The sequence below is a fragment of the Grammomys surdaster genome, unplaced genomic scaffold (assembly GCF_004785775.1).
Source record: "Grammomys surdaster isolate TR1022 unplaced genomic scaffold, NIH_TR_1.0 125832, whole genome shotgun sequence".
Lineage (NCBI taxonomy): Eukaryota > Metazoa > Chordata > Mammalia > Rodentia > Muridae > Grammomys > Grammomys surdaster.
The window spans coordinates 2,055,019-2,070,138 of NW_021620660.1; the positions used below are offsets into that span (position 1 = coordinate 2,055,019).

At 37.5% G+C, this 15,120-nt stretch overlaps 1 protein-coding gene across 2 annotated transcripts in view; it reads left to right on the top strand.

Moving 5' to 3' along the window:
* The window catches only part of Herc6 (HECT and RLD domain containing E3 ubiquitin protein ligase family member 6), an 81,543-nt gene extending 73,417 nt beyond the window's left edge, over positions 1 to 8,126 (top strand). The window contains exons 21-23 of one of the 2 annotated variants that reach the window (XM_028789397.1): positions 5,835 to 6,018; positions 6,115 to 6,217; positions 6,461 to 8,126. In XM_028789397.1, coding sequence (XP_028645230.1) covers positions 5,835 to 6,018; positions 6,115 to 6,217; positions 6,461 to 6,675 — 502 coding nt within the window. In that variant the 3' untranslated portion in view covers positions 6,676 to 8,126. Of the gene's footprint in view, positions 1 to 5,834; positions 6,019 to 6,114; positions 6,218 to 6,460 lie in introns of those variants that run through there. The other variant, XM_028789398.1, reaches the window with a different exon arrangement.
* The last annotated feature ends 6,994 nt before the right edge of the window (positions 8,127 to 15,120 follow it).

The window sequence follows — 15,120 nt, forward strand, 5'->3', positions numbered from 1 at the left end:
TTCTTTTGTGATTGGCTTACCTCACTCAGGATGATAATTTCTAGTTCCATCCATTTACCTAGGAACCTCTCGAATTCATTGTTTTTAATAGCTGAGTAATACTCCATTGTGTAAATATACCACATTTTTTGAATCCATTCCTCAGTTGAAGGACATCTGGGTTCTTTCCAGCTCCTGGCTATTATAAATAAGGCTGCTATGAACATAGTTGAGCATATGTCCTTATTATATGTTCGAGCATCTTCTGGGTATATGCCTAGGAGTGGTATAGCTGGATCCTCGGGTAATGCTATGTCCAATTTTCTGAGGAACCGCCAGACTGATTTCCAAAGTGGTTGCACCATCTTGCAGTCCCACCAACAATGGAGGAGTGTTCCTCTTTCTCCACACCCTCGCCAGCATCTACTATCACCTGAGTTTTTAATCTTAGCCATTCTGACTGGTGTGAGATGGAATCTCAGGGTTGTTTTGATTTGCATTTCCCTGACGACTAAGGATGCTGAACATTTCTTTAGATGCTTCTCGGCCATTCGAGTTTCTTCCGTTGAAAATTCTTTGTTAAGCTCTATACCCCATTTTTTAATAGGGTAATTTGGTTGTCTGGAGTCTAATTTCTTGAGTTCTTTGTATATATTGGATATTAGCCCTCTAACAGATGAAGGATTGGTAAAGATCTTTTCCCAATTTGTTGGTTGTCGTTTTGTCCTATTGACAGTGTCCTTTGCCTTACAGAAACTTTGCAGTTTTATGAAGTCCCATTTGTCAATTCTCGATCTTAGAGCATATGCCATTGGAGTTCTGTTCAGGAACTTTTCCCCTGTGCCCAAGTATTTGAGGCTTTTCCCCACCTTCTCTTCTATTAGTTTCAGTGTATCTGGTTTTATGTGGAGGTCCTTTATCCACATAGACTTGAGCTTTGTACAAGGGGATAAGAATGGATCAATTTTCATTCTTCTACATGTTGTCTTCCAGTTGAACCAGCACCATTTGTTGAAAATGCTGTCCTTTTTCCACTGGACAGTTTTAGCTCCTTTGTCAAAGATCAAGTGACCATAGGAGTGTGGGTTCATTTCTGGGTCTTCAATTCTATTCCATTGATCTTCCTGCCTGTCTCTGTACCAATACCAGGTAGTTTTTATCACTATTGCTCTGTAGTACAGCTTGAGGTCAGGGATGGTAATTCCTCCAGAAGTTCTTTTATTGTTGAGAATAGTTTTCGCTATCCTGGGTTTTTTGTTATTCCATATGAATTTGAGAATTTCCTTTTCTAACTCTGTGAAGAATTGAGTTGGGATTTTAATGGGGATTGCATTGAATCTGTAGATTGCTTTTGGCAAGATGGCCATTTTTATTATATTAATCCTGCCAATCCATGAGCATGGGAGATCTTTCCATCTTCTGAGATCTTCTTCAATTTGTTTCTTCAGAGACTTGAAGTTCTTGTCATACAGGTCTTTCACTTGCTTGGTTAGATTCACACCAAGGTATTTTATATTATTTGCAACTATTGTGAAGGGTGTCATTTCCCTAATTTCTTTTTCAGTCTGTTTATCTTTCATGTAGAGGAAGGCTACTGATTTGTTTGAGTTGATTTTATAACCAGCCACTTTGCTGAAGTTGTTTATCAGGTTTAGGAGTTCTCTGGTGGAAGTTTGGGGGTCACTTAAGTATACTATCATATCATCTGCAAATAGCGATATTTTGACTTCTTCCTTTCCTATTTGTATCCCTTTGACTTCTTTTTGCTGTCTAATTGCTCTGGCTAAGACTTCCAGTACTATATTGAATAGGTAGGGGGAGAGTGGGCAACCTTGTCTAGTCCCTGATCTTAGTGGGATTGCTTCAAGTTTCTCTCCATTTAGCTTGATGTTGGCTACTGGTTTGCTGTAAATTGCTTTTACTATGTTTAGGTAGGGGCCTTGAATTCCTGATCTTTCCAAGACTTTTATCATGAAGGGATGTTGAATTTTGTCAAATGCTTTCTCAGCATCTAGTGAGATGATCATGTGGTTTTTTTCTTTAAGTTTGTTTATATAGTGGATTACATTGATGGATTTCCGAATATTGAACCATCCCTGCATTCCTGGGATAAAACCTACTTGATCATGATGGATGATTGTTTTGATGTGGTCTTGGATTCGGTTTGCTAGAATTTTATTGAGTATTTTTGCATCGATGTTCATAAGGGAGATTGGTCTGAAGTTCTCTTTCTTTGTCGGGTCCTTGTGGGGTTTGGGTATGAGTGTAATTGTAGCTTCATAGAACGAATTGGGTAGTGTTCCTTCTGTCTCTATTTTGTGGAATAGTTTGAAGAGAATTGGTATTAGGTCTTCCTTGAAGGTCTGATAGAATTCAGCACTAAAACCATCTGGTCCTGGGCTTTTTTTAGTGGGGAGGCTTTTGATGACTGCTGCTATTTCCTGAGGGGTTATGGGACTATTTAGATGGTTTATCTGCTCCTGGTTTAACTTCGGTACCTGGTATCTGTCTAGGAAATTGTCCATTTCATCCAGGTTTTCCAGTTTTGTTGAGTATAGGCCTTTGTAGTAGGATCTGATGATTTTTTGAATTTCTTCAGTTTCTGTTGTTATGTCTCCCTTTTCAGTTCTGATTTTATTAATTTGGATACTGTCTCTGTGCCCTCTGGTTAATCTGGCTAAGGGTTTATCTATCTTGTTGATTTTCTCAAAGAACCAACTCCTGGTTTTATTGATATTTTGTATTGTTCTTTCAGTTTCTATTTGGTTGATTTCAGCCCTGAGTTTGATTATTTCCTGCCTTCTACTCCTCCTGGGTGTATTTGCTTCTTTTTGTTCTAGAGCTTTTAGTTGTGCAGTCAACTTGTTAGTGTGTGCTCTTTCCAGTTTCTTTTTGTAGGCACTTAGAGCTATGAGCTTTCCTCTTAGCACTGCCTTCATGGAGTCCCACAAGTTTTGGTATGATGTGTCCTCATTTTCATTGAATTCTAAAAAGTCTTTTATTTCTTTCTTTATTTCTTCCTTGACCAAGTCATCATTGAGTAGAGAGTTGTTCAGTTTCCATGTGTACGTGGGTTTTCCATTGTTTTTGTCATTATTAAAGACCAGTCTTAGTCCGTGGTGATCTGATAAGATGCAAGGGATTATTTCAATCTTTTTGTATCTGTAGAGGCTTGTTTTGTGACCAATTATATGGTCTATTTTGGAGAAGGTACCATGAGGTGCTGAGAAAAAGGTATATTCTTTTGTTTTAGGATGAAATGTTCTATAGATGTCTGTTAAGTCCATTTGGTTCATAACTTCTGTTAATTTCAAAGTGTCTCTGTTTAGTTTCTGTTTCCATGATCTGTCCATTGCTGACAGTGGGGTGTTGAAATCCCCCACTATTATTGTGTGAGGTGTAATGTGTGTTTTGAGCTTTAGTAAAGTTTCTTTTATGTATGTAGGTGCCCTTGCATTTGGAGCATAGATGTTCAGAATTGAGAGTTCACCTTGGTAGATTTTTCCTTTGATGAGTATGAAGTGTCCTTCCTTATCTTTTTTGATTAATTTTGGATGAAAGTCGATTTTATTTGATATTAGAATGGCTACTCCAGCTTGTTTCTTGGGACCATTGGCTTGAAAAATTGTTTTCCACCCTTTTATTCTGAGGTAGTGTCTGTCTTTGTCACTGAGGTGCGTTTCTTGTATGCAGCAAAATTCTGGGTCTTGTTTGTGTATCCAGTCTGATAGTCTGCGTCTTTTTATTGGGGAATTGAGACCATTGATGTTAGAGATATTAAGGAAAAATGATTGTTGCTTCCTGTTATTTTTGTTATTAGAGGTAAAGTTATGTTTGTATCTTTTTGGGGGGTTGTTGGAAGATTACTTACTTGCTTTTCCTAGGTTGTAGTTTCCCTCCTTGTGTTGGCATTTTCCATCAATTATCCTTTGAAGTGCTGGGTTTGTGGGAAGATATTGTGCAAATTTGGTTTTGTCATGGAATATCTTGGTTTCACCATCTATAGTGATTGAGAGTTTTGCTGGGTATAGTAATCTGGGCTGGCAATTGTGTTCTCTTAGTGTCTGTATGATGTCAGTCCAGGCTCTTCTGGCTTTTATAGTCTCTGGTGAGAAGTCTGGTGTAATTCTTATAGGTCTGCCTTTATATGTTACTTGACCTTTTTCCCTTACTGCTTTTCGTATTTTTTCTTTGTTTTGTGCATCTGATGTTTTGATTATTATGTGACGGGAGGTATTTCTTTTCTGGTCTAGTCTATTTGGTGTTCTGTAGGCTTCTTGTATGTTTATGGGCATCTTGTTCTTTAGGTTAGGGAAGTTTTCCTCAATAATTTTGTTGAAGATATTTACTGGCCCTTTAAGTTGGGAATCTTCATTCTCATCTATACCTATTATCCTTAGGTTTGGTCTTCTCATTGTGTCCTGGATTTCCTGGATGTTTTGAGTTAGGAGTTTTTTGCATTTTGCATTTTCTTTGACAACTGTGTCAATATTTTCCACCGTATCTTCTGCATTTGAGATTCTCTCTTCTATCTCTTGTATTTGGTTGGTGATGCTTGCGTCTGTGACTCCTGATCTCTTTCTTAGGTTTTCTATCTCCATGGTTGTCTCCCTTTGAACTTTCTTTATTGTTTCTATTTCTAGTTTCAGATCCTGAATGTTTTTGTTTAATTCCTTCTTTGTGTTTTCTTCCATTTCTTTAAGGGATTTCTGTGATTCCTCTTTAAGGGCTTCTATCTGTTTACTTGTACTCTTCTGTATTTCTTTAAGGGAGTTACTTAATTCCTTCTTATAATCCTCTATCATCATCATGAGAAGTGATTTTAATTCTGAATCCTGCTTTTCAGGTGTGATGGGGTGTTCAGGGCTTGCTATATTGGGAGAATTGGGCACTGATGATGCCAAGAAACTTTGGTTTCCGTTGCTTATGTTCTTGCGCTTGCCTTTCGCCATCTGGTTAACTCTAGTGGTACCTGCCCACACTGTGTAAAACTGGAGTCTGTATTTCCAGTTATCTTGCTTATTGCAGAGCTCCTCAGAGTCCAGAGGTCTCTGTGGTCTTATGCTCCTAATCTCCTGGGTGGAATAACTCCTGGGACTCAGGCCACCTCTTGGATCTGGAAATCCTTCTGCTCTGAGTGCAGTGGGTCCTCGATGACTCAGGATTCAGTTTCAGCTGCTCTGAGTGCAGTGGCTCCAGCTGCTCTGAGTGCAGTGGCTCCTGGATGACTCAGGATTCAGTTTCTCAACAGGACAGGAGCAGACCGACTCTGTGTCAGCTGCTCTGAGTGCAGTGGCTCCTGGATGACTCAGGATTCAGTTTCTCCACAGGACAGGAGCAGACCAACTCTGTGTCTGCTCCAGCCCAGAGGACCAGGCAGGGGCAGAAGGGAAGTGGAATTCCGGAGGGGCGGGGTTTGGGTAGCTGCTGTGCCCTGGATGTCCCTGGCTCCCCGATCTATCTCTGGGGTTTAGGGAGTGAGATGGAGTTCTTACCAGCTGCTCTGAGTGCAGTGGCTCCTGGATGACTCAGGATTCAGTTTCTCAACAGGACGGGAGCAGACCAATTGTGTCTGCTCCAGCCCAGAGGACCAGGCAGGGGCAGAAGGGCCTGAGTCCTTCTCTTATATTCTCTAAGGACCTTTTTTCTAGTTAGCCAGATTTTCATTTTCCTGTCTTGTTATAGACTTGATATACTATATATATCAGATAGATAGATAGATAGATAGATAGATAGATAGATAGATAGATATAGAGATATACTTTTCTTTCTCAATAGAATAAAAAGAGAAAAATAGATAATATTTTAGTCATGGATAAGGCACGTCATTGGTTTTTTATTTTTCTTCCCTCAAGGAGAGACTATGTGTCTAAGTATGTTGATTACATTTTTAACGTCTCTATAAAGACAATTTATGAAGAATTTCATAGAGGATTTTACAAAGTGTGTAACTGGGATATAATTAGGCATTTCCAGCCTGAAGAACTAATGACAGCAATAATTGGAAATGCTAGTTGTGACTGGAAACAATTTGAAAATGTAAGTTCTAACCCAAGTACCCTCTAACTTTTCCAAATAACTGATACATATTTCTTCTAAAATTTTCTCTAACTCTTTTTTTCTCTTGTCCCCAAGAATTCAAAGTATGAAGATGGATATGACAAATCACACCGAACTATTATGCTGTTTTGGAAGGCTTTCCATGAATTAACTCTGGATGAAAAGAGGAAATTCCTCTGTAAGTACTATAATAGATATCTAGCCTTCATGTAATAGATCATTTTAATGACAAGGTACATATATTTGTAGAGCACAAACCCCAAAAGCCATGACTTTTCTAGACTTTCCCTGCCCCTGCTCCTCTGTAGTTTTTCTGCACAAAAAGTGTACTCAATATTTATTAAATGTGATCATTAATTCTTCTTATGTATCTTGAAAATTTCTAGATAAAAATTCTTAACAAAATTGTCTTCCTTTCTAGTGTTTCTTACAGGGTGTGATAAGCTCCATGTAAGAGGCTTCCAGAGTGAAGGTATAGTGTTCCGGTGTCCTGAGTTCTTCAGTGAAATACATAACCCAAGATCACTGACATGTCACCGTATTCTATACCTGCCTAAATATTCCTCAATGCGAAGGATGAAGGAAGCACTTCAGGTTGCAATCAACAGTAACAGGGAATTTGTCTCATGGCAATGATGCAGAAACATTCACCTCCCAGCAGTTCACAGGCTCAGGAATGAGGTTTTTCACTCTGGGGGTTCTTCTGTCTTTCCTTAATCTAAGTAGGGACAGGAGGTTAAAAGATTTTACTTTAGAGATAAATAAGTTGTGAATTAATATTTTTAGTGAAAAAATTCTGTAAAACATTAGCTGTATCCTTTTTTTATTAGCTGCATTCCTAACCTTGCTATTTTAGAATGTTTGTTTTGGCTGAAATATTTTCTGAACAACAATGTTATTGTACCAATAATAAACTATTAGTTTGAAAGTATTAATAAACCAAGTTTGGAAATAATATGCAAAAGTATACACTGCTTTCAGCATGTTTTTGAAGCATATACATGTATATTTTGTATTAAGGAATATATTTAGAGTTGTAATTTTAGAAAATGCGAAATGATTTATTTTCAACTTCTAAGTGTTGATATTTGTTACTCTTCAAAGATATTTATACTTAGGACAGTGTTCCCAAATACATTCTGAATATAGATACTGTGATTTTAGTAAAATACTGAGCACAATCAGGAACTTGTGTCTGCTTGTGGTTGGCAAAATGTGAAGCAGTTGAAATATGTCTTCTTATGATGCTGTAGAGTAAATTAATAAAGCAACATAACTGCTATGGGAAATGACCAATACATCTTGTATACTAGTTCTGTTTAATGTTAAAACTTAAATTGTATTCTACTGCTTTGAAATGATTTTATAAACTCATATAACTTGTCATAAGAATGGCATATATGCTGCTGTGACAAGCACTCACTGTAAAAGTTCCACTTCTATAAAGATGTTGTATCATTATAGCCTTCTCAGACTTCACATGTGAGGTGTTTACTGAACTCCAAAGTAACAAAATAAACTAATTAAAAATAGATCATTTAAAGATAATAAAATGATTGTCATCAATTGCAACAACAAAAACAAATGAATCATTAGAAGAAGGAATACTCTTCAGTTAATTCTCTGGTCCCAGCATTGCTCCAGTATCAGACAAAAATGTCACAGAGAAAAGAAGCCATAGATACCTTATGTAATGCAGCAAATCCTTTGCTACATTTTAATATACTTAGAACATCTAATAAAATGTAGAGAGGAAAATCCCTCACAACCAAGGAGGAATTAACCCAGAGATGCACTTAAAAATCATCTTAACAGACTAATAGGAAAGAATGCCCATATAATACCTCAGAGTAAGCAGAAATGTAACTGAGCAAAATTTAGCAGCTAGTCATGTATGAGAAAGCAAACAAGGCCTAAAGGAAACTGCCAATTTGATAAAGCCTAGATACTCTTGACTGCTTAATGGCAAAAGACTAAATGCTGCCCACTGCCAAAGAGATGGAAAGGCATATCATGTCCATGTAACACTGTATTCAGGATATGAATTCATATTATAAATAATGACAATAAAAAACATTAATTCAAAACCAAAGAACACAGTGCCTTATTTTTAGAGTACATTAACTATGTAGAAGAGTCTATTAAAAAGGACATTAAGTAAATATAGAAAGAGCTCAGGACTCAAGATCACAGACACACAGTGAATAGGAAAAACATTGTCATCTACAATATAAAAAGTATTAAATAACAGGATAATTTTAATAAGATTTTAAATAGTTTTACAATGAAAACTATATTGTGTAAAGAAACTAAAGAAGTCATAAATTAATACATGTAGAAATGTCAGATTTACTGATAGCAGCATGCCATTCTTCCAAGGCTTGTGTGTATGTGTTTGTGTGTATGTGTGGTATGTATTTGTGTGTGTATTTTTGTCTCTGTGTGTGTATATATGTGCATGTCTGTGTCTCTGTGTATATGGTATGTGTTTGTGTGTGTGTATTTTTGCGCGTGTGTATGGTGTGTATGTGTGCATGTCTGTGTCTCTGTATGTGTGCCTGTGTTTATATTTCTGTGTATATTGTGTGTATGTCTATGTGTATGTGGTATGTCTGACTGTCTATGTCTGTGTATGAGACTTACTGTTTGGGAGATTGTTTGGTCTTAGACCAAGAAGAGCTGAGACTGCTGACTAGGACATGTAGTCAAATGATCATTTAATTTCAGCAATTTATTCTGTTTATTCAATTTATTATGCAAAGGGCTCAGAATAGCTGAGGCAAATTTAAAAAGAGCAATGGATGGTGAAGGGTATGGTTGTTTGAATGAGAATGGGCCAATATGCTAAGATATTTAAATACTTGGTTCCCAGTTGGTGGTCCTGTGTGGCTAGGTTTAGAAGGTTTGGCCTTGCTGGAGGAAGTGCATCATTGGGGGTGGACTTTGAGGTTTCAGAAGCTATGCACCATTCCCAGTTTGCATGGTCTGCTTCATGCTTATAGATCAAGGTCTAAGCCTGCAGCTGCAGCCACCATGCTTGCCTGCACTTCTGCCACACTTTCCCATGTGACTGTGATGGACTCTTATCCCTCTTGACTCATAGCTCCAAATAAACGTCTCTTCTGTAAGATGCCTTGTTTATGATGTTTTATTATAGCAATAGAAAAGTAACTAATACAGGGGGCTTACATATATTGATTTTGTGACTCACTTTGAGTATAAAGTGAAAAAGATGGTGGGAATTGGGAGGGGGTGTACAGATCACTAGATCACATAGAACAGAACTGAAAAGTCAGAAATATGCCCAACAAAATATGGCTAACCAAGATTCTCTTTCCTTGAATCTGGGAGTAGAACCTAAAACTTTGCACATTCTAGTCAAATATTCTGAATTATATAACCTAACCCTTGGTAAGAGCACAGGCCTGAATCAGACCTCACTTCCCAGCAGTTTTCTCTGAGATACAGAACTAATTTTCAATCTGTACTGTGGCCTAACAGAAACTCCTCATTTATGGTCCAAACCAGTATCTGGCTTCTCCATGCTTTTTTAAAATCACATACACTATACTAAAATAAATTTCATGGTGTCAAATTCACGCTACACCTAAAAGATTATGAAAAAAAGTCAGATTTTTTTTCTTCTGGTGATTGAGCTGAGACACTCCAGGAAGATTTTTCTGGGAAAGATGCACCCAAAGATGTTCTCTGAATGGGTTCCTTTGGCCTTTCCCGTTATTCCTCTCATGCTTCTTCCCCACCCCATTCAATTTATTAATGACATTCCTCTCGAGGATTTCCTATTCTTTGACTTTCTTCTTTTTCTCCTTATGCTCATGGTTTCTCTCTCTCTCTCTCTCTCTCTCTCTCTCTCTCTCTCTCTCTCCCCCCCTCCCTCCCTCCCTCTCTCTCTCTCTCTCTCTCTCTTATACATGGATGTATGTGAGTATGTGGGTGTATTTTCATTGGCATGTCTGTATGGGCCAGAGTTTGAGTTTTAATATCTTCCTCTACCATTCTCTACTACGTTTTTGAAACAGGATCTTTTATTGAACCCAGACTACTCTGTCTCATCTAGACTGACTGGCCAGTGAGCCTCTAGAATCTGCCTCTCTTGGCTCTTACATGGAAGCTGGGATGTAGAACCAACCACAGGTCCTCATACTTATATACCAAACACTTTACCCATGAGGCCTTCTCCCCAACCCTGACCTTAATTAAATATTTCTGTATATTTACATTTAAGGTCTATTATCAACAGCATACAATAAATGGGTTGCTTGTTTTTGTTTTAGTTTGTAACAAACGTTATGAGTATTTGTTGTTTCCTTCTTTTTTGCCCAGGCTGGATGTGGACTTCTGGGTTCAAGAGATGCTCTACCACACCTGGCTTCTTTTGAAATAACAAATCTTTATACTGGGATAATTTGAAAGTTTTCCTCTTAAATTTTATTTTTCTGGTAATCTTACTAGAATGCACTTTAGTTTTTTTTTTTTTTATTTTTAATTCTGGCTTGATTTGTTCAGTTGTGAGAACCATCTGGCTTTTTCTAGTTTTCAGATGTAGGTGAGTGCCTATTTTCACAGCTGACTGTGAGTTTGCCATCTAGAACTTCAGTTCCATGTGCTCTCTACAGCCAAGAGTTGTGTGTGCTCTTGTTATGTCCCAGCCTTGCTGGATGGAATTTTCTGATACCTTCCAGTTCTCTAGCCTCTTTAAATACAGGAGATTTTCTACATTTTTAACTTTTTTAAGGTATAAAATTTTCGTTTCCTCGTGAAATTTTTCATATTGTCATTTTGTCTGAACTATTGATCACACTAACCATTTTTTTTATTTTTTTGATTGGCATACGTTACTTGTATCATGTAACAGGCTTCAATTTGACATTTTCATAAATAGAAAATGGATTTTGCTCATATCCAACCCCTATATTATCTTTGAGGTGGTGACTTCAGTCCCAGGGGATCTGATGTTGTTAGACACCAACCATCCATTTGGAGCACATACATACACACAGACAAAACACTCATACACATAAAATAAAAAATAATTTTTAAAAATTAGATTTTGATCTTACGCCCCCCTTCCTTATCCTTAATTGGCTATTTTACTTCCATGCCTTTCTTTGCACTCTCCTAAATCACATGTATTAGCAGGAACACGTTACTTGCCTTTGTGCCTCTGGCTTGCTTCATTTAGCATCAACACATAATTTGGTCATCATTTGGTATTTCTCTGTCCTTTTCTGTGTCCCTTTTTGTGGTATACTGAATCATTAAAACAAATCTATTAAGGTCTTAAATGATGTTTTCTGCAAGGAGGACACCAGGTCACACAGATGAGAGTTGCAGCCTTTAAGGCTCAGTTCCTTCCAGTGTACCTCCACACCTCACCAGTGATATTCTTCTGACTGACTCAATGGCTTTCTCAGCCTTACCTTTGATTTTCTGAGTCCTTACCTTTGAGAAACAGTTATCTTCTTTTTCTTATCTTTACAAATCACATGTATGTTGTAACACACTCCGAATTATAGAGAGCCCTCTGTGAGGGTTCAGCCTATTTCTGAATATTTAGTTCAGAATGGGACATCTGGCCAGTCTTCCTAGAGTACTGTATTCTCCCATAGATGTAGGCCATTTATACTCCAGGGAATGTTTTTCTTTTTTGCCTGTCTTATTCTTTACCCATTTTTTTTTTCTGTTTGTCTTTTTGTACACAAGAATCAAACATAGTAGTGTGGTTTCACTTAGTATTCAGCCTACCCTCAATCCAAAAATATTAAACAGAAGCAAACATCTCATACAATTGAATTTGTTGAACATTCTAAGTACCATCTTATTCTGTTTCACCCAAGATATAAACCATCTTTTAGTTTTTCCACACTGACAAGGAGGTATCACAATGCCTGGGTTCAAGTATCCCCGATTTAGATATAGCTCCATGATATATTAATAGTGGTATGGCAAATTTTAATATGCTTAAGTCAAATACTCTCTTGAAGTAAAAATTTGAATGTTTAGAAAAAGTGTGCACTCATAGGAATACATAACCTGCATACAGTTCCAGACTATTGACATTTCTGGCCTCCACTGAGGCCTGTGAACAGAGTGCTTTATAGATGTTGGACACAATATCCCCAACCTGGCTTCAAGCTGCTTGAGGCATGAAGCCAATAGAAATATTAGATTTTTATCTTGATATAGTCCCAGTGTAATGCTTATTGTAGGATTTTGCATGTGGACTCTCAAGAAAGTATGTTCAGTGAAAGATATTCACTCTTTAAAAGAAATACTAGTGTTCATGGGACTAGGTCATCCGGTTCCCTTTTTCATTTTTAATGTTTCAAACAGGAAGTGACAGATTACCAGTGAATGATTTCAAGAATATGAGAATAACATTTTGCTGTCCTGATCCTGAACATTTGAATCAAAAGTGTGGAGAAAGCCCAACCACAACAGTAACAAAGTAACAGGAATCAATAAACACTTCTCATTGTTAACTCTTAATATTAATGGTCTCAATTCCCCAATAAAAATATACAGACTGACCAATTGGATTGGAAAACAGGATCCATCTTTTTTCCCATCCAGGAAATACACTCTATCACCAAGGATTGACATCAGTTTAGTATAAAAAAATAGAAAAGAAATTCCAAGTAAATGGGCTCAAGAATCAAGCTAGTATTGCCATCTTAACATATGACCAAAAAAGACTTCAAACTAAAACTAATCAAAAGGTTACACTACACACTCACCAAAGGAAGAAACCAACAAGAGCACGTTCATGAAAGAAACACTACTACTATAGCTAACATCACATATTGGTCCTCACACAGTGATAGTGGGTGACCTTATTACCCCACCATCACCAACAGACATGCCATACAGACAAAAGCTAAACGGAAATGCTGGAATTAAGTAACATCACAAAATAAACTGACCTATTAGATATCTATAGTACATTCCAGCTAAACACAAAAAATATACTCGCAACACAGTAGTTTACAAAATATATACATATAAAAAAGAAATATAAATGGAGTCACCAAATAATAGGGAGACATTGCTACAATGGCACAGAGTAAGTGGCATCTTATGGCGCAGAGGAAAACCTCCAGCGCTAAGAATAGTTTACATCTTGAGTCATTGTCCAAAATGACCCACTGGAATCCTCCTGTGGTGGTTTGAATGAGAATGGCTTTCATAGACTCATATATTTGAATGTTTAGGTCTCATATAGTGGAACTTTCAATTTGGGAAGGATTAGGAAGTATGGCCGTTTTGAGAAGGTGTGGCCTTATTTGAGGAGGTGTGTCACTGGAATTAAGCTCTGTGGTTTCAAAAGTCATACCAGGCCCAGTCTCACTCTCGAATGAACTCACGGAACAGATATGAACTTCCAGCTCCTGCCACAGTGCCATATCTGCCTGCCTGCTGCCACATTCTCTACCATGATGATCATGAGGTAACCCTCTGCAACTATAAGCAAGGGTCCAATTTAATGCTTCCTTTTATAGATTTCTTTGGTCATGGCCTCTTCTTACAGCACTTGCACTAGAGCAGTAACAACATAAGCTACTGGTTGCTCTCTACAACTTGATGATAATGCTCTATTTCTAAAAACACTACCTCACTGAATACACAGAAGTCGAGCTGGTACCTAACTAGAAATGTCAACCCTAGTGACTAGTGTTCATGATAGTGAAAGGCACTGTTCATACCTGAAAGTTAGTCTGTAATCATAAATAACTTTCCATCTTCCAGCAAGATATGCTGTGCAATAGTGGCACAAATGTTACAGGATAAAACAACCATTTTATGATTAGATTTAAGGCCCACTCCATGAGATGGAATCCATACCTGACTACCTGATACCACCACTACAGTGGCCCAGACCATGAGACTAAATAGGTCATGGGCTTATGGAAAAACCTAATAATATTATTCTACTAAAGGAACATAGCTATAAAATGACAAATTAGAATTATTATAATTATAATAATATACAGTTATATATCAGTGCTTCTCTCAGGCCAGATTAGAGAAGCTTCTTCTTTCAGAAGATGAGAAGTGACACAGAACGCAAAACTGGACAGCAAGAAGAGAGTGAGATTCTCTGGAGCACTCACTCCTAAATGGGATACCTTCGTCAAAGTCCTCCCTCAAGGCACAGGGATCTATACAGAAGATAAGTGAATTGATTATACAAACCAGGATGATGGATGACTCTAAGAAAACAGTGTCTTCCAGACACAAAGGGTCTAATGAACTCAGAGAGACTGTGGCAGCACACATAAAACTTATACAAGATGCACAGGGTCCCAGGATTGACAGAGGGAAGTAGGCACAGTCTACATCCACAACCCGGAACCTATCTGTAATTCATACCCAGTGGCAAAGGGAAAAAACAGATTTTTTCCAAAAGAGTCTCATTTGGTATAATAATAAAATTTAAGAGCAAACACCATAACCAACTCTAATTCAATGTTATTTTTGTAGACTTTTTTTTTTTATCTCATTTGCTTTGTTTGGACATTTTAAGAGGGGTCTTATTGCTTCTTTGCTTACTTGTTTAGATTTCTCTTTTGGTATTTTTGAAGGTTTTTTTTTTTTTTAAGCAAGTATGTTTATAGAACTGACTACATTACCTTCACGGCTTCTGATTCTCTTCTGCGTCACTGTGAATTTAAGTTACCATCTGGTATCATTTGCCTGCTCTAATTACAGCTTCGCTCACATCTACTCCCCGCCCACAGTAATAGCAAGAGTGTTGTTATAGCCTACCAATAGAGTTCTATCTAGTTTTCTACAGTTGCTCCACAAGTCAGAGAAGTACATGAATACATTGTCTGTAATAATTACACAGTTATGCTGGTGATCCTCCAAGAAGTTACTTTAACCTTTACCTGATAACTCTTAGGGAAGGAATCCTAGATTCTCGGCTACATCTACTGTAGTGGCCATCGCTCTGAACTGAGATGGGAAAGAGAATTGGTGGTGGTCTAGGCAGTAACAGAATTTTAATTTTTGTGTGTGTCATATATTTATTTATGTGTAGCTAGACATGTGCTTGGGTGC